The 20,785-nt window shown below is 32.9% G+C and overlaps 2 protein-coding genes across 11 annotated transcripts in view; one reads left to right on the forward strand and one right to left on the reverse strand.

Moving 5' to 3' along the window:
* LOC148614883 (excitatory amino acid transporter-like) overlaps nt 1-20,785 on the forward strand; it is a 69,122-nt gene that overhangs the window by 24,155 nt on the left and 24,182 nt on the right. For 9 of the 10 annotated variants that reach the window (XM_088589368.1, XM_088589376.1, XM_088589369.1 and 6 more), the window contains one exon: nt 16,107-16,188. The gene's annotated coding sequence lies outside the window, so the exon portion shown is untranslated. Of the gene's footprint in view, nt 1-15,710; nt 15,787-16,106; nt 16,189-20,785 lie in introns of those variants that run through there. The other variant, XM_088589377.1, reaches the window with a different exon arrangement.
* On the reverse strand, nt 11,742-14,094 carry LOC148614885 (complement C1q-like protein 4). Its single transcript, XM_088589367.1, has 2 exons — nt 13,825-14,094; nt 11,742-12,447 (listed from the first exon to the last, which is right to left on the reverse strand). The coding sequence occupies exons 1-2, from the start codon at nt 13,916-13,918 to the stop codon at nt 12,038-12,040; spliced, it is 504 nt and encodes a 167-aa protein (XP_088445493.1). The 5' UTR covers nt 13,919-14,094; the 3' UTR covers nt 11,742-12,037.

Genomic DNA, 20,785 nt, shown 5'->3' on the forward strand with positions numbered 1-20,785 from the left:
CTTGGTTAACTTCATAAAGAGATGGAGGTTGTATGCTTGACTGAGTTTAGAATGTAGGGAGAAGTTATTATTGATGGTATCTATAATTCAGGTTCACTTTCAGAGTTGCATTATTTTCAATATTTTATTGTTATGATATTAATATTAATTAATTTGATAATTCAATCAATTAAATTGATTGAGTCTGTCAAAAAAACTTGATCATAATTTGAAGTGCTTACAGTAAATTAAAGTCTTTTACTTATAGCTGAATCTTTTAAGGCAACTCAGTCTATTGAACTTTGTGGAACTATGTGAGCAAAAGGATAGATACCGGTACCTGAGAGCCAGTTAGAGATATTTGGGTAGAATTATACTTGAATTTTGTGTTCAGATTAAACTTAAACAGGATGTTAGATTGACTTACTTTAATTTGTCTAAATTATCACACTTAAAAAAAAAGAGAAAAAAAACCAGAAAAGTATTGATCCCCAAACTACAAAACTTGACTTTTCAAAATTTATGTAGATTTTGCTTTTTAATTTGGCTATTTATTTTGCAAAAGCTGTTCTTGAAAGAATTTGAAGAATTAGTTATGACCTGCAACGTTCAGTTTGGGGGGCATATTATTTTACTCCTGTCCGTCCTGCTTAGGGTATATAGTTTTTCACTTAAGTCCTCCTACAGTATTCAGAGTATTTTGCAGAATGATATATGGGTTGAAGATGTGCTTATTATCAGGATTTTCATTTTTATCAATATTTGACATTTTTATTGTTAGTTGGACTTAGTCATAGGGTACACATCTGTTCTGGATAACTCCTCCTATAGTATTTAGGTTAGAAAGTTGATACTTTGCAGAATGATTATATTTGGATTGAAGAGGAGCATATTATCAGGATTTGGATTTCTATCAATATATGACATTTTTAGCTCACCTGGCCATAGGCTAAGTGAGCTATTGCCATCACTTGGCGTCTTGTCGTTGTGGTCGTCTGTCGTTGTCTGTTGTCATCGTCCTGAACAATTTTTCAAAACTGTCCTCCTCTGACACTTCTTGACCAATTGGAACCAAACTCTTAGAATGTTCCTTGGGGTATCAAAAAACATGGCTGCTGTTACTAAAAATATAACCTAGGGGTCTGACGGTAGTTTTTCGCATATATCTCCAAAACTGTTAGGTTTAGCCAAATTCTGACATTAGGTATAATTCTTCAGCATGATGAGATCTATCTGTGGTCAAATTTTTGTGTTAATCTGTTTGGCCATGTTGGAGTTATTGCCCTTTTTCAACGTTTTTTTGCTATTGTTAATGTTATTTCCTTCAAAAAACCTTCTCCTCTGACACTACTTGACCATTTGGAACTAAACTTGGCATGAATGTTCCTTGGGGTATCCTGCATAGAACTGTTGTGGGGATTTTTGATCCATCAAAAAACATGGCCGCTGTTACTAAAAATAGAACATAGTGGTCCGACAGTAGTTTTTCGCATATATCTCCAAAACCAAAATTTGCTGAAATGATTATTATCATAAGGTCCACAAAAGTCTCCAAGGGATCAAAGTTGTCTGATGACTCTATGTAAGAGTTATTGCCCTTGAAAGGTGAAAAAAAATGAAATTTTTGTACTGTTTTCAGCCAATATCTTAAAAACTATGACAGATAGAATGAAACTTTTAGTTGGTGAAATGATCCTTATGATAAGGCCTACAAAAGTTTGTGGGGATCAAGTTTCGGGACAAATCTTTGTTAAGAGTTATTGCTCTTGAAAGGCAAAAAATTGTCTTTTTGAAAGGAAAAATTAACCAGTAGGGCGATTCAGGCTCCTAGGAGCCTCTTGTTATGGATAGTTGGACTTAGTCGTTTTGTCACCATTTTGAGCGAATAGGGTACTCATCTATTCTGGATAACTCCTACTGCAGTATTTAGGGTAGAAAGTTGATACTTTGCAGACGATTACATATGGATTAAAGATGTGCATATTATCAGAATTTGGATTTCTATCAGTATTTGACATTTTTATGGATAGTTTGATAGTCACTTTGTCACCATTGTGAATGAATAGGGTACATGTCAGTTCCAGATTTCTCAATCTACAGTATTTTACCCTTGTCGTGCTGCGCCCGAACCTGTGCTGGATTGGCCCTGTTTCGGCTTTTTTGGTCCTGTTTGTGTAAATCTTAGTTTAGGAAAGCTCAATATGTTTCCGTCTGCAAGCAGCGTGACTGCGTTTTAAAATGAGACTATCTGATATAGAGTTTTTAAAAAAATAATGACAGGAGAGCTGTAAGAAGAGGTCATGAGTTTCCACTGCCCGAAAAAGTGAGACTTTTTTGGAGAGTAGGGTACATATCTTTGCCCCTCACCCAAGCAGAACTACAATGCTTTATTTTGTTTGGATCTAAATAAGAATGATGTCTCTCACCACCATTTCTATGTCGACCCCATGTATTGACAACTTCAGGTTTAAGGCCAAACTGTGGCCAAAAATTGGAAAAAATTCTCATTTTCTCCCATTTGTGACTGTAACAAACCTTATTTGGCCTCAATGGCCTTCACAGTACACAAGCTGTGGGATGAATGTGCTTTGGTTCCTGTTTTTTCTCCTGTTGAACCTCACATGTAACAAAAAATGGCCAGAAATGGACAAAAATGACCTTTTTCAAGTGACAGACCCATTTTACCATGTTCATAAAATTGTTGCCATTCTAAAGAATATAGAGCTTGTAAGTATAAATTGACCTTTATGTAAGTCAGAAAATACATGCGTGTATCTCAGACACAACAATCAATAAATGAATCTTGGCAACCAAACATTATGCGGTAGCTGCCATAAAATGGAGTGCAGGGGCATCCCTTTGTCTAGTTTGTATTTATTTATTTGAAACACAGTCGAACCTCATTAAGTCAAAGTCGAAAGGACCATGAAAAAATGTTCGAGTTGTCCGAGGTTCGAGTAATCGGAGGTCGAGGACAAACAGGAAATACTAGTAGTTTGGTCCATGATTGTTTCTGTATTTACATCATTTGTTATGCTTGTACATGTGCATTTACTTCAATTTACAAGGTAGATCTATTTCGTAATGTCATGCGTTTCATATGGGAAGATATATTTTTTGTATGTATATCATGTTTGAAATACTGAATGGCAGCGAGTGTTTTAGTGAAATTTCCTTTTTATTTTTTCTATATCAAAAACGTCATAGTTCATAACATGTTGCTTTGTTTGATTCACAATCAGGAGTATTGTCAAACCATGTGCTCTACAATATTACGATAAAATTTCAGATTCACTAGTGAAACGAATGTGATCGTTGAAATTCTTACTAACGTCTGTGTGATGTTTCATTAAATAGTCGGATACCATTATAATTCATCTGCATTTTTAAAAAAAAATTTCAAATATCAAAATATCCGATATCACTGTTAGTGTAAAGTCTGACATGTTATTAATAAAATTCATATCTTTCAACAACACGTGCAATTTTAAATTAATTAAACAAATCAAACCATAAAGTGTAGCAACAAATTAATTTTAATAGCCACGCTAATTAATGTTAATACACACTTTGATCATGGTTTGTAATAAAACAATCAGTTTTCTAACTAATTAGCTGACTTCGAGACATTAGGATTAATTAACCTCAAAGTCCTATGGAGGGGACTGATTGATTACCTTGAGTTATCTGAGGTTTTGATTCATCCGAGTTCGAGTCATCCGAGGTAAAATTGTGTTGGAGTTAAGGGAGTTTTGCTGGGACTTTGTAATTAGTTCGAGTTATCTGAGATTTTGACTAATCCGAGTTCGACATATTGAGGTTCGACTGTAAGCATTTTTGCATACTTTGATTAATACCATTTGCTTATTACAAATTTGGAGGATGCGTGATAAAGTTACTATGTGTATTAGGTATGGTCTAACTAAATATGAAGCTATATATGAAGTCAACAGAAGTGACTTTGTTGACCAAGACAGCCTGTGTCAATTTGATCGGAACTCATTGATATGTCTGTATGATCAGTGTAACACTTGTCTTTGATCCTGTGAAAAGATTGACTATTTGGATATTCCCTGTCATTGATGTTGATTTGTGTAATATCAATGTTATAACAGGAATTTCTCCGGAGAAATCATTTCCAGATTAAATTGAAGATACCAAGTTATTTTAGTGAATATTCTCACTCAGAATCACTTATTTGTTACCACTTCCAACAACTCACTTCAGTTTTTAGAAGGAAAGCAATTCTTATCTAATTGAAGTGGAAGACTTTTTAAAGAAAATATTTTGGCTGTCTGTCTGTCTGTATTAGTGAGTTAAGGTATGACTTGTGGCATTCTAAGATCAATGAACTTTTGTAAAAAAAAAAAAGGAGGGACTGAAGTATTTTCTGTGAGAGTTACTTTTCAATGACTCATTTTTATAAAACCTGTCTTTATAAGATTATGGTATACAGGAGTTTAGTCGTCCATCATTTACATTCCCACTATAACTCTGAAGTACGGCCACCAATATTTGTGAAACTTCGGTGAATTGTTTCTTTTGGTTGATGTGAGATCCCTTTTAATTTTTATAAATTTCCAACATTTTGTATATGAGTTATGGGACTTTATTACTACAAAAATGGGTGATTTTCTGTTTTTGGACTATAATTCAAAAACCCTTTCAGTATTTTCAATGAAATCCAAGTGAACTGTTTATTTATACTGATGAAATGTCCCTTTCGATTTTTGAAAATTTGATTTTATGATTTAGAGTATTGGGACTATATTTATAAAAAAAAAAAGAGGGGCATTTCATAGTTTTCAAAATTAACATTGGTTGCACCGATTTTCCTGAAACTTAGGATGTATTGTTTTTTTTTTATGGATGTGAGGTTTTTATTTTTTTATTTTTATAATTTTTTTATATTTCATTTTTGAGTTATTGGACTCATAAAAAGAGGGAGGGAATTCCCAACCTGAAAACACTTTTCATGACACTTTGTTGAATAGTTGTTTCTACTAGTATACTTGCTCCCTTTGATTTTTTTAATTTGGATTTTACATTTTTGAGTTATGGGACTTTTACGCAAATATTGGGCAATTTCACAAATATTGGACAATTTCCCATTTGGGGCTTTAATTTAAAAAAAAGAATTCCATCAAATGTTGGACATTGTGATTGTTTATTTCTTTTGATCAAGACATTGATTTTTATTCATCAAACCCTGCTGAGTACTTTGTCTTCTTGTCTTTTTTTTTGTTTGTTTATGTTGTCATTCATTAGTACAGTATTAAGTTATTTGTCACATCTGTTCAGGGTTTGACTTCTGCAGGCATATCTAGCTGCATTCCACAAGGCATTTTATTATGCTTGTCATATATCTTGGTAAAAACGAAATGCACCCATCATTTTATCTTTCTGTAAAGTTAATAACAATGCCTCATTTGGACCTTACTGGCAAAACTTTATTTTGCATGAGAATAGGAAAGTGAATTTATGTCAAGGTTCTTCAGTTTGTTTAAACATTTTTAGAAATCACTTTGGCCACAATGCTCTTTATTCAAATGTCTTTTCCCAAAAATATGAAATAACTTCTTAGCTGGGTCTTTTCCTGTTTATTCTATGTTCTACCCGTGCTTTTTTGATATATTTTTTGTTTACATTATTGTAAGTTTTATGTGATGCTCATTTCATGTTCATAAATCTCCTGTTGATAAACAGGGACCAAACAACTATACCACCATGGTTAAATGGACCAGATTACTAAACCACCATGGTTAAATGGACCAGACAACTTAACCACCATGGTTAAATGATTGATATATATGGTTAAAGAAGATATCAAAAGAAGTTTCCGTGAACATACATGTATTAAATTTACCTGTTAGAAATAATGAGTAAAAATAAACTTACCAAACTGATAAATGGCAATATCATGGCAAAACTAGAAATGTAGGAACAACTGCAATGGTCCTGACTAGGTACAGGCAGTTCTGATCATGATGGTAGATTAAAACAGGTTTTATAGCAAGTTTAATTCCTGCTTCTATTATGGTGAATAGTTTCTGGTTTATTATAATACAAACAAGCAGCACAAATTTGACACTGAGCAAAGTTGGCAAAATCAAGAAACAATGTTTTGAAGTTTATTTTCTAAAGAAAAACATTGTACTAAAAGGAAACAAAAAGGCACCCAATGTATTGTGACTCTGGAAGTAAACTCAGGTGCTTTGATAGGGTAACTGTCAACTTTAACAAATCTTTAAAGACAAAAACAAATAATATACTAAAGCAGGAAAATAAATGTTATATATCCATAACTCAGTTTTTTTTGTTTTTTTTTTTTTTGTGTGGCCTATCAAGCTTTTGAATTGTTTTGCTTGCGCAGGTGCATTAAAATGCGAAAACAAAAAAAACACAAAAAAAAATTTTTGGGGGGGGCCTCTGACATTCAATTCTACTTTCTTTTTCCTGAAATCTTTCAAAGTTTCATTATACTTTTTCTCTGTTATGCTCATAATTCTTGGCTGAGTTAGCTGAATCAGCAGAATGAGTAAAAGTCATTTATATATTAGGCCAAAAAGTTTTATTTTCAGCTAAGTGAGTTATTGTGACGGTTTTGATCCAATTGATTTTGAATTTATGACAGAATTCTTGTGCTATCAGTAATCCTGGGAGTGATCAAAGATTTAAGAGCAAGAAAACAAGCCAAAATTACCAAATAATAAGATGAGATGACAGTAAATTGTCTTATACCAGCTGAGCTCTAAGTTGGTAAAGTTGGTAGATTGTCCAAGACACTGATCTGGATTTTTTATGACCCAACCAGCAAATAGACTATCTCCCATATGCTGCTTGCATAACCGAGAAACAGGGACTGCCAATTTTAAGTCATTGGTTCACCCACACTCCAAGAGAAAATGCTGCCCAAAATGAGGCCTAGGGTGATAAATAAGTTATAATAAGGAACACCATTTGACAGAATTATATATTTATTTGTCCTTGAGGTAGCTGTAAAGTCATAATAAAGATATATACACAACCCTAAGACATAAATAAATGGTAGTGGCTACTGGTACACAATGAATAAGTGGCTTCAGGTACACATTGAAATTAAGTTACACATACTGTTCTTATGATAGTATCTTACTTTGAAACTTGAAATAGGACAAGCTCAAGCAGAAATGAAATAGTTTTTGAAAAAGGGGATTAAACTTGGTAAAGATTGACATTTGAATTTCCTCTATGAATTATATTTGAGAAGAAGTAGGTTGGTATAGGTTCCAGCATGAACACAATGTGATTATTTACTTTTTTAAACTGTTGAACATGGCATTTATCTGACTGCAAACACAGATAATGGTGTCGTTTTTTATTATTAGATAAATGCTTTACTTCAAAAATGGTATTTGCAAGTCTTAATTTCACTATAATACATTCATCAAGCAGTCTTGTTTAAGTTTATTTGTGGGTGTTTACTTATTAATTATATGTTCTTTTTTGTGTAGTTAATTCTTGGAATTCCTACTTGTAAATCATGAATAATCACCAAGAAAAGTTTTTGGGGACACTGCCAAGCATATAGACAAATGATGCTGTTGGAGTCTAAGCCCGCATAATGAAATTTACAGGTTGTTTTTAGACAATTGACTATTGGCTATTGTGAAAAAAGACTGAGTCCTAAGAAAAACTTACACCAAACAGCTGTGATTATCAAGTAAGAAGAGTTTTACAAATGGTACAGGTGTTACTGCTAAACCATGTGTTACAATTCAGAATTTGTCTATAAATGGTTGGTGCAAAGCAGTCAGGATGTGTAATTAAAAACCCTGAAATATGTTGAAGTTCAGTTCTGTTGTATTTATTGTTGCACCTTTAAATTTATGTTTTTGTGACTTTAATCATTTGAACAGTGTTGATGAATAAAAAGCTGGGTCATTCAGTTCTGTTATTTTGTCAACACCTTTGCTCAATTTTACATAGTAGGCTTAAGATCTGTATTCACAATTTCTCAAATTAATTAAAAGACATTCAATAACATATCACTACTACATGTCTTCAACAGCTGATATGTTTTGACAAACAAATTGCATTTCTTTGCTTGGTTGGACTGGTAAATTACCTCTTTCTAAGGTATTAACAATATATACAGTAAGAGCTATGATAAGGCAAAGCTTTCCAGAAATGGCAGAATATGATTGATTGATTGATTGATTGTTGGGGTTTAACGCCGGAGCAGCAATATTGCAGCTATTTTCAGGCGATGAACATGAAATGATGATGATGAAATGAAAATATAAAATTATGTGAAGTTTGTTTGGTGTTGAAATGAATGTAAATTAGAATGGACTTTAAGCATTGCTTTTACTATTTTAAGGACATATAAGTATGAATGTAGAAAAGGTGATGTCTCCTAAATGTTGTGTAAGTTATAATGGTTAATGAATTTGATTGACTGTCTCTTAGCCATTTACACAGCTAGTACAAATGTTCTTAGGAATTTCAAAGGAAGATCCTTAATTTCAATGACTTGCTTGTTTATGTTTGAAGGTCAAGGTAATTAATTTCTGTATTTCTGTCATTTTCATTCTGTATCTTATTCATTTTCAGTGCCCAGTACAATGCTCTTCATTAGAACTGCTATTTGATTAGTACATATGATTTCAGCCTTTTCTTGCTTTTCTCTATTTTGTCCCTGACATAGTTATATACAATTTGGTACTATTGGTCTAAGTTTTATGGCCCTATTATCTTTTGAAAAGTCATCTGTGCATTACTTAATGACTATGTAGCAGCAAGTTGATGCAGCAACATTCTCCCTAAGGTAACTTTAGTTTTCAAGCATACTTTTTATCATCCCAAGACTAAAATTCTCTGAATCAATACAAGCACTTAGCACTGATTTATGCCATAGCAGTTATTAAACTATAGTCCTGTAGATTAATGTTCCCAAGTAGATGATAGAAACTAACCCACAAGGCATAAGTTGCTGTGAAGGTATTATTTACCATTTTGAGACCAATTTCTGAGACTTTATAGAATCTATCAACAGGGATACCATATGATGTAGATTAATGTATTGTCATCTTTATCATGCTATTGTGTTAGGTCTAGTGATGTATAGCAGGAGATAGGAATAAGATAATAGTAATTGCCCATTTGTCTTCTAAGATTATAATTCTCTATAGTTATAAGGTTTTTATGTACTTTTATAGCTTATCCTCTATCTCAATAGGTTAACACTAGAGTGGACAGCTCTTTGTCAATTAACTGTCAAAGCGATTTATTAAGTTTGGATAGCTTCATCATCTTAAGTACGTATGGCGTTGATGTAGGCATATACATTTATATGTGGATTCTAGATGAAAGACTAGCAGCAGAATTGTTGATAGCCTATTGCTGCAGTATGCTTTACCAATCTTGAACATTTTTGTTGAAAATTTCTATTATGTTCTTAAGACCTAAATTCATTTTCGTTTTTACTACTCTTTGTGTACTGGTAAAGCAACACATTTTCAACAGAAAAGCCAATTACATTGTATAATTTTCTGTAAAAACCAACTCTGAAATGATTTCTCTGATAATAAGTTTCTTTGAATTCAAGTAGACATATAATGTTGATATCAAACTCAATCCTTGAAGATTTAAACCTGAAAAGTTGATAGAAGCTTACCCTGAGGGCATAAGTCACTGGTTTCATGGTTAGATTCACATTTCAAACTCTTATATAAAGAATTACTCATATCCTTGATTAGAACTTGGGGTAAACACATCATCCTCTAAAATAAGAAGTACCTCCAGGCCTCATGGTTTTAGGTGATAATATCATCCTTGGGGTTGTTTATAAGAATGTATTTCCTGCCCTTATGGTTTTAGGTGATAATATCATTCTTGGGGGTGTTTATAAGAAAGTACCTCCTGCCCTTATGGTTTTAGGTGATAATATCATTCTTGGGGTTGTTTTTAAGGATGTACCTCCTTATGGTTTGAAGTAGACATCTAGTCCTGAATTAAATCAATACCTCTCCTGACCTACATTAGATTTTCAGGCAAACAATAATCTTCCTGTAAAAAAGTACCTCCTGTCCCAAAACTAAGGCTAAAAGGTACATAACGCCTCATTCTTTATTATAAAAGGTATCTTTTGTCCTTTATCAAGGATTGAGATAAACATCTCAAATTTATGAAAGCATTACCTCCTTTTCTAGAGGAAGGTTTGAGGTGATCTACAACCTCAACCTCTATTTTAAAGTTCTTCCTGTTTTAGATTTGGGTTTTAGGTAAACAATAAGCTTATTCTTTGTTAAAAATGTACCTGATGTTTATGTTAAAAGCACTACTATCACTCACAATAAGTCTGGACCATAAGGTAGAAATTTGATTTAACTGAGAAAAATAGCAATTAAAATACAAATTAAACTAGGTCTGCATTTTATTTTCAAGAAATCTTTAAAATAGATTAAAGCTTTAGAAAGCATTGATTTGAGTTTACTGAGGTGGTAAAATGAATGAGAACCATGTTAGAATTGTGTTACTGTCTGAATGAAGGATTAGAATTGAAGTGATGTGAATTTCAAAACACTATTGTTTTCTTATTTTCTTATTTGGTCAATACCCTCAGTTTTTGTTGTTAAACAGATTGTATTGGCTGATATATTACTGTTGGGTATAATAGTACACTCAGGAGAGATGAATTCTGTCACGTTCTTCAAAGCTTTACAATAGACTAATTGTTTATTCCTACGGTTGGAGACAGCAACAATGTTTACACACAAATTAAAAATAAAACAAGATCAAAGGATACAGTCAAATAACATTTACTGCTGCTTATATTTTATTATCAAGTTTGCTTTTTTAATATAAGTTATTAATCAATTAGTTTTGTGATAATTTTCTGTCATGCTACACCCGTACCTGTTCGGGATTGGACCATGTTCCGCTTCATCAGTTCTGGCAGTGTAAATCTGAATTTAGGAAAGCGCAGTTTGTGTCCATCTGCAAGTAGCGTGAGTGTGCTTTAAAATGAGGCTATCTGATATAGACTTTGTTAATAAATAATGACTTGAAAGCTAAAAGAAGAGGTCACAAGTTTCTGCTGTCGAAAGAAATGAGATTTTTTGGGGGATAGGGTTCATTTCTCGAACCCTCGCCAGAGCAGAATGAATCTGTAGTACCCTATTTCGCCTGGAAAATAAATAAGAATGATTTCTGTCACCACTATTTCGATGTCAACCCCTTGTATGGACTACTTCTGGTTTATGGACAAACAGAGGCCAAAAATTGGAAAAAAAAATCCTCATTTTTTTCACACGAATGACTTTTCAGGGGGCTCCTGACCCCCCACTTGTGAATGTTAAACACTTTATTTGGCTTCAGTAGTCCTCACGGTCTTCAGGCTGTAGGATGAATGTGCTTTGGTTCCTGATTTGTTCCTGTTGAACTCCACAGGTAGCAAATAATGACCAGAAATGGACAGAAATGACCATTTTCATGTGACAGACCCATTTTCACGTGTTGGCCCACCTATCCTCCAATCACCTCCTCACTGCATCCACCCCACCCCGTGATCACCCATCTTTAATTTATATATAAGAATCAGCATCAGTACCATTGTGCAACTAATTTGCATATAATTTGCATAAGTTTGCAAAATATTGAAATCTAGACTTTTGTTCAGAAATGCACAGCATGACAAGGGTTAAAGGTTTCTTTGTTAAATATTTGACATGTGTTTTCTTAATACATTTGTAGGCTATTTGTAGGGAGTTTGTAGGGGGTTGTAAGTTTTACATTATTTAATTCACTTACTGTCCGCACAGTAACAGAAAAATACAAAATTCGGATGTAGAAAAAAAAAATATTGTCCATACTTTGTTAAAATCTGCACTTGATAAAAATGTAAAGCACAATATTTAATAGTCAAATAAGACTTATTGAACTTTGTAATACTCAGTCTTTAAATTTAAGTTTCCAAAAGTCTATTAGAAAACGTTTTTGAGTCAACAATTTTTGTATTCATTATTTAACACAAAAGGTGCAATACAACATTTTACTGCCTAATTAATACAGTTGTTCATAGTCCTCCATGGAATCCAGAGAAGGAGGAGTAGTGTCCACCAGATATTGTCTGAGATTCTTCTTTGTTATGCTGAACAAACACAGTATCACCTAACTGTAGAACCAGTGGTATGGTAGCAGTGGCTGTTTCTCTGTCTGTCTTGGGTACATACAGATTTACAATGACTTCTGTATTCTTCACAAGCCTAACATGGAGTTCTTCCCCTTTGTCAGCCATTACAGTCACAGAGAATTGATAGAGGCCTCCAACTGGAGCCATGAACTTTCCTGTCTGACTGTTATAGGGTGTTTCCCGGTTTTGAACTATATTATCAAATTTAACAATCTCTTCCTTCTCTGTCAACTTAAGACTCTCTGTAATGGTGGCTAGAAAAACAGGTTTTTGTGTCCCCATCATATCATCACCTGTAATGTGGAGACAGACATTTAATTTGACAATTCATTAGACAATTCTTAACATCCTGTGCTATAAAGTTTGCCAATATTTGCTATATAGACATGCAGGGTTAGAAACTTATAAAATATGTCATTGCTTGAAAGAAAGAAATATCTGACTCTTAAATGAAAATGCAGTATTTCATTAAAAAAAAAACATTGCTCATCCAATCAAGTCTTTCAAATAGAGTTTATAGGTTGCTTTTGATAACAGAACAACCCTGATTCTAATCATTGCATACTATGTACTTTATAGTGCCTATACGATACAGTACATATAAATTTGTATTTATCTATGTATATAACCAAATACAATATACTTCAAAAGTTAGGCAGTGGCATTCTCAAAAGGTGGTGCTTGTGACATTTACTCCCCCTACAAAATGAAAAATGTATATTGTTGCACGAAATCTTGATTTTACATAAATTTCCCTCACCCACCAAAGAAAAATGAATATTAGAGAAAAAAAAATTTTGTATGAAATTGTAATTTAAAAAAAAAACCACAAACAAAGTTTGGGGATGTATAGGAAAACCTCGTCTGTCTGTTACATTTCTTATAAGTGCAACCCCTCCTAAACTGCATAAGGGATTTGATGAAATTTTATAGGAAGTTTTGGCATCATAAGTAGATGTGTATGAAGTGATATTGTTTCCATCTGGGGACTCCAAAGGGAGATAATCCAACTTAAGAGTTTAATGTTAAAACCTCGTAAGAACAACTCCTACGTAACCATTAAAGGGTTTTTGATGAATTTTTATTTGAACATTGGGCATCATATGCTACATTGGTAGAAAGCTGAATGTACTGGTTATACATTCATCTGCATTTTAAGTGGGAGGGGGAGGTTTGCATGCTAACAATGTTTCTAGTTTTTCTAAACCCTAAAGTAATTTGAGGTCAAATTATTTTGCTCAGGCTGCTTGGCAAATGATTACTATATGTTTTGGAACCAACCTGAAATCTTGGATCTGGCCCTGTAAGAAAACAACTAATTACCCTTTTTTTAATTAATCATGATGATCAGCATTAAAAGTGAATTAAAAATACATATATTTCCTGGGCAGATCCAAGATTCATGGTTAGAGGTATGTAACAACCTCTCTATATATGTATTTAAGGTCAAACAGTCACTTCCTAATGGCATCCTTTCCAACAGGAGTTTTAGCCCATTTCAGACACATTACATATTTCCTTACAATGTGTCCTTAAATATTTTTTTTAATAAAGGAAAAAAAAATTGCACCACAGATGCAGGGTTCTTAAAATCAATAAAAACAATACAAATTTACGAAAAAGTTGAATAACTTTATATATACTGGTATTTAACTTATAGTATTACTAACTTATCATTGTACATGACTCCATTTGTTCAGCACTGTGTGTGGTCTTTAACAGTACCAGGCCTGTGAACATAACCAGGAATACCTTATTCTCCATGTTCTTCTATCCCTACTTAATGATATATTAACAAAATGGAGACAAGATTTAAGAAATGACTGGACAATGTTCAACATTTCCTCTGTTTCCTCCTCATTTTTGTTGCGTAGAAAAATAATATGTCACTTTAACTGATTCCCCATTACCACTACATATTACATCCCCATTACCACTACATACTACACATGTAATAATTTGATGACAGCTAATATGGCCTTTAAGCTGAGTTGATTAAGTATTAGATCAAAAATGATTTTACATTTGACCTGTCTACCATTAGAGAATAGACTGGTCCCTGTCCTATTAACTGTAGAGTAGTTGATCATGGCGTGCTAGGTGGCCTTGAGCTAACACTTTACATCCTGGTGGGGTTGTTGTCTTTTTGACATACTCACCATATCAATTCTCTTTATATTAATATACACTTCTTTTAGGAAAGGTCTTTTGTTCAACCCTAGCCTTATCTTGCCGAATTATATGTCCTGCTAGCTCATTTAGCCCATGGTTAACACCAAAGGGTCTATTGGAGACACATACATTGCATAAAAAATTAAAAAAAAACACTGTCAATATTTATGTCTGAATACAATTTTTGTTTGTTTTTTTTTATAAGTAAAAAATCTTGAGTGAAATGAGATAGATGATATAAGGTTAAAAAGATAAAATCATTTGCAATTAGATGTTTCAATCTGTCCGTCATCTATTACACTGATAAACTGTCAGTTTCCCGATCTGTCCCTCATCTATTACACTGATAAACTGTCAGTTTTCTGATCTGTCCCTCATCTATTACACTGATAAACTGTCAGTTTTCTGATCTGTCCCTCATCTATCACACTGATAAACTGTCAGTTTTCTGATCTGTCCCTCATCTATTACACTGATAAACTGTCAGTTTCCCGATCTGTCCCTCATCTATTACACTGATAAACTGTCAGTTTTCTGATCTGTCCCTCATCTATTACACTGATAAACTGTCAGTTTTCTGATCTGTCCCTCATCTATTACACTGATAAACTGTCAGTTTCCTGTCTAGATAAACTGTACTTAACAGGAAACTAGTTGTAAATAAATGTCACCATAGTACTAAGGTTTAACTGATCACGTATATCAATGGTTGGTCTGTAAACTGCATGGAAAAGATACCTAGGAGACAGCTTTATATTTATAATAGGACAAGACCTAAGTTTTTTTTCCAAGTAAATTTAATTTGTAGTTTTAGTATAGTAAAAGAAATGGTTGTTCAATGTGTAGGAAAGTCCCTTATAATGAATCTGTATTGAAATGGTTACAATTTAGATTAATTAATTCAGCAGTCAATGCTATTCAAACTGATCACAACAATGGTATATTCTGTAAGTTAACATATTAATTAATGCAGTTGCTAATTTTCGCTGATTCAGTCAAGTGAACACAATTCACGGGTATTAATTTAAGGCTTTACTCAAAAAATGGTTAGCGTTATAAAGTGTTTAAAATCAATTTCATGGGTACTATTTTTTCACAATTTCTGCCCAATGCGTAAATAGCGAAATTAAGGACACCATGAAAATTAGTACATTAACAGTACAATTATTTTACTGTGGGTAACTGTCTCTTTCATAATGAACATTTTTATTGGAAAGTATCTTATTTTATTGTTTTATCATTGATTTTACAATAATGATTGTAATTTTCATACCTGCATAACTTTTATTGTATGGTTGTTTACATGAGATAGTTAATTGAGCAATCATCTGTGAACTAGGTACTGTAGATGCCTATCTTGCATCATTCTACTGTTATTTGACTTTTGTAAGTGTTCATTCTCATGGAGGCATGTTGTGACAGATACTGCAATTAGTTTCTGAGTGTGAATAACAGTTCTGGTAATTTATAACTTATAGAAGTCGGATATGTTTCTATAGCATCTTCTAGATAATATTTTGTTGTGCACACTCAAAATGAACATAAGATTATCAGTGTATTATTTTTCATTTTAACATATTGACAGTATGGTTCCAGTTGCTCATTAAAAGCCTGACACATACTTTGACATATAAATATTATTACAGTGTAGATTTTAGAAGATCATCAGAGTTTGGTGTATAGAGCCTTGTGTGACAATCTTGACTCCAATCAGATCCAGATGGTGTACTGATAACTGTGTCATGGCTATGTATTGATCCTCAGCTCTTTCTAATTGTAGATTTAAGAGGAAGTGGAAGAAGTTTCAAGTATTGGATTATTTTATCTCTGTCTTCATTTGTTTGGAATTAAAATATTAAGGGGTAAGTAGTATTAAAATGATACAATATAACTATAGTTATCTATGCTCTATTGTTAGAAATTGTAAAAAATTAAAAATTTTCCCAGGGTATTCAATATACAAAAACATTCATTGGTACATATATTAAATTAGGATGTTTGTAGTTTTGTAGAATAAGTAAAAATCATATTAGTTTTCGTGATTGCTGTATTGTTGTTTTGACAAACTATCACCTTGTTTCATATAAATTGAATTTACATTTTTCGATCTGATTATCACCATCACTGTAGGTATAATTAATAAGTTGTGAGCAAATGTTTGTTTAATTATATTGCAAATTTCTATTTGATTTTCACACGAAGTCATTTACAATTTTTGTAATAGTCATGACTCATTCTGTTCCAAATAGCTGAGGGAATGGAACAATAGCATGCTAGTGTGATATAAAAATCTCTTTTAGACAAAAGAAGTCTAAAATGATTAAATGCAAGTTTAACACAAAACAAATCTCCAGCAAGTGGTTCAAAAATCAATAGAAAACAATATTTGAATGAGAAGAAATCTTTTGAAAGATTTAGTTTTGTTCTAAACAGATCCCAGGTGTCCAATAACACCAATAGTTTTACAAGTTTCATTGCATGATAGAAATTTATATCCATATAAGTCTTTTATTCTCCTTACACTTACCTTATGATAGTAATTATACTAAGAACTGATTATAGAAAGCGAATTATTAAAAAAAAATGTTGCACAATGGCTACTATGATATGGTTCTGACACAACTGTAGCTAGTTGCTTAAGATTGGTACAGTTCTGACACTGCTGTGTCAACTGGCCTTTGGTTGATAAGGTTCTGATACTACTGTAGCAATTGGCATATGATTGGTAAGGTTCTGATACTACTGTAGCAACTGGTCTTAGATTGGTAAGGTTCTGTCACTACTGTAGAAACTGGTCTTAGATTGGTAAGGTTCTGTCACTACTGTAGAAACTGGTCTTAGATTGGTAAGGTTCTGACACTACTGTAGAAACTGGTCTTAGATTGGTTAAGGTTCTGATACTACTGTAGCAATTGGTCTTAGATTGGTAAGGTTCTGTCACTACTGTAGAAACTGGTCTTAGATTGGTAAGGTTCTGACACTACTGTAGAAACTGGTCTTAGATTGGTTAAGGTTCTGATACTACTGTAGAAACTGGTCTTAGATTGGTTAAGGTTCTGATACTACTGTAGCAATTGGTCTTAGATTGGTAAGGTATTGTCACACTAGGGTATTGGGTTCTGACACTACAGTTTCACCTTGCTTGTAAAAGTGGTGAGGATCTGACACTGCATTTCACTTCGGTACTTAGGATGGTGAGGTACTGATACTACTGTTTCTCTTATCTAGTCAGGGTGGTGATGTTCTGACACTGCTGTTTCTGCTAGCTTAATAGGGGTCTAAGGTTCTGACACTGTTATCTTACCTAGTAGTAAGGGAGCTGGGTTATGACACTGCAGTTTCACCTTGCTAGTTAAGGTGGGGAAGTTCTGACTCTGAAGTTTCACTTTGTTAGTTAAAGTGGTGAGGTTCTGATACTACAGTTTCACCATGCTAGTTAGGGAGGTGAGGTTCTGATTGCTATTTCTCTTAGCTAGTTATGGTAATGAGGTTTTGACACTGCTGTGTCACCTAACTAGCTAGTGTAGTAAGGTTCAGACAGTCTGCTGTTATATCTTATATAGCTGTTTTTGTTTTTAGTGTGTATATGTTTGGTTCCTATTGTATACAAAAACTTACAAGGACTACACACTCTATCATAAATGGCTGTACCTTTTGTAAAATTTTAGTCATATGATACACATAGATACACTACTTAGTAGTGGATATTTGGATGGGTGGGACACAAATCTTTGTTTATGATTTTTGTAAGGTTTTCTGTTGGCCCTTAATTTATTAATAGTTAATGTTCATAATTTAGGTCTGGTCAAGGTCAAGATTTATTTGATGAGTTGAAAAGGTCAAATGTAAATCTTTTGTTTATTTACATATGTCAAAGATTATGCTGTCATATTTTCATAACCAGTGTAAATCCTACATGAAATCCAACTGTTTTTCCTAGCCTTTAAGTTAAGTATATCATCAACCAGATGTTACATGTATATTTATAGTAAGTTCAAAAGAATTGTACAATTTCTTGCTCAAGGTCAATGTCCGGTCATACTTTTTACTATGATACTGTGAAAGTACTATTGTTCGTTGGGTACCAATTTTTGTGGGTAGGCCAAAACACGAAATTTGGTTCCCAAGGAAATGGAGATTTCCGTTGATGTGTATACTCAAAACCTCAAAACCACGAATTCAAGAATCCACAAACTATTTTTTTTCCCCTAATCCACAAAAATTGGTATCCACGAATTAAAATACTTCCACAGTAATCCATATGAGAAAATAAGATAATTGAAAAGAACGTTCATTGAGGTCTCTACAAATTTTAGCCAACTTTACAATGATTGGGTATCCAACAGATATATTGACACTTTACTTTGAAGAAATGAGAGAATATTTTTACATTAACAAACAGTTTCATGCTGATAGAACTTCCATTGCCAAAACCTTGACCAGAAAGAAATCACAATTAACATTCTTTGGTTGAGAGAATGGTATTCTGTGAAACCCAGGGTTATTAGAGAATATTTTATTTATAGAAAAAAAGGTCTTTAGTTGTATGTTATGACTATGGGGAAGGTTTAGTTCACATCATTGTAACTTATTCGCACTGAATAATTTATTTTCTTGGATACAAACAATCTGCACATGTTTTAGCATCAATACTACACCACATGTTTTAGCATCAATACTACACACGTTTTTCTTGTTGATACAGACATGATCTTGTTAGATAAATTAAAAAATTACTACAATGAATGAATGTTATTTATTTTGATGGATGGATTGAGAAGACTATCACTATTACTTGTTAATTTTATTAATGCAATTAGATTTTATCAGGTTTATTTTAGTTTAAAATTTTATTTTGCCTTTCATAAAATATAGAATTTAGTAGCTCAAGATTAACCCTACAGCTACACCCCACTGTTCAGTTACCTAGGCTCCATCAAGGCTTCATTGGTCCTAAGTCCAGGATGTCAATTTAGTGAAATTCCATTTACCTACACTTACGTCATGTAACTGTCATACTATATAAGAACTCTTGAGGATTTTTCACTTTTTCTGGTGGACCTTTCATTTAGGATGCAAAAAAGTCCAGGACATTTCACTTTCTTCTGGTCGACCTTTCATTTGAGATGCAAAAAAGTCCAGGACATTTCACTTTTAAAATTTCAACCCCTGTCCAAATTGAAATTCATTAAAATCATATCCATTTTTTTCTGGAAAGAAAGCGTGTGTCTTAAGAATAACATGTTTTTTGTATAATGAATACAAAAATTGCTCAGTCCTATAATTGTATCATGCTGTCATCATCATCCATGGACAGTTTATTATCTTGACAATCAATACTGTATAAGTATATAGATCTTCATATATATAACAAGATGCCATACCACGTAAGGAAGCCTTGGATTAATTTTGGGGATGTGGTTTAAACTGTTTAGGGATTAGGGTCTAAAAGAGGCCAGAAACTATCAATTTTCCTAATGTACAGAATGGATCTCTTTGCGGTTGTATCAAGCTTCACTCTGCAAAGCGTTTTATTGGATAATAAGATGTTAAGTTCGGAGCCTGTCACCTTTCTTTTTGATAGCCAATTACCACTCAAATTGAGGATCTCTTTGTCTCCTTATATTAGGAGATAGGGAACATATCACTTCAATATTTTTTTTATTCTTGACATCAAATCATTGTAATTTGTCATAAGATGAAGAAATGAGTTTGAAGTGGACAATTCTGGCTCTCTAATGCCCCTAGATGGAAAGTGTGTTAACAACTGGATTTTTTTTATTTTTGGTTTTCCTGAGGTCAACACAATACAATGTATTAAATGAAACATTTACCTTGTATTTGGCATTTTGCTAATGAACCATGAAGACTTTGAAATTAGGTACCCCAAGAAAAAAGTGGATTTTTCACAGTAATAGCATATCTATCTTTGAGGTTTTAAATGTTTCATGATGAATTGCAGATCCATTTCCTAAGGGTGCTTATAAATGTCCAAAGGAATTGAAATTTAATTATATCTCTGTTTTTTTAAGTCAGTCTATTGACAGATGTATAATTAAATACAACTGTCTGTCTGTCTGTCTGTCTATCCTTATGTCATGTTTTTTTTTAAGATAATTGTTTGATAAAATATTTTGTTTTCTTAAAAAAAAACAAGAAAAGACAGAAAAAAAACTTGGAAGATTTGTTTATTTTATCCGTTTTGTCCCCAAATTACTGAAATATGGGACATTGTATATTTTGGACTTTCAGGGCAACTGTTGATTGGATTCTGTTTCTGTCGTAGTTTTAAAACCAGAATTCATAATAAGGGCTGTTTATTTAGAGTACATGTTGACAAGAATATTTCCTTCTTGTATCAGATATAATTAAATGGTGTAGTAGATGAGGACTTTAACATCTTAAGTCTGTAATACTTGTTTTTACTATTGATTTTACTGTTCAGTGTTATATGATGCT

The sequence above is a fragment of the Perna viridis genome, chromosome 6 (assembly GCF_037379345.1).
Source record: "Perna viridis isolate PV_CMFRI_1.1 ecotype Kerala chromosome 6, ASM3737934v1, whole genome shotgun sequence".
NCBI classification, from domain to species: domain Eukaryota; kingdom Metazoa; phylum Mollusca; class Bivalvia; order Mytilida; family Mytilidae; genus Perna; species Perna viridis.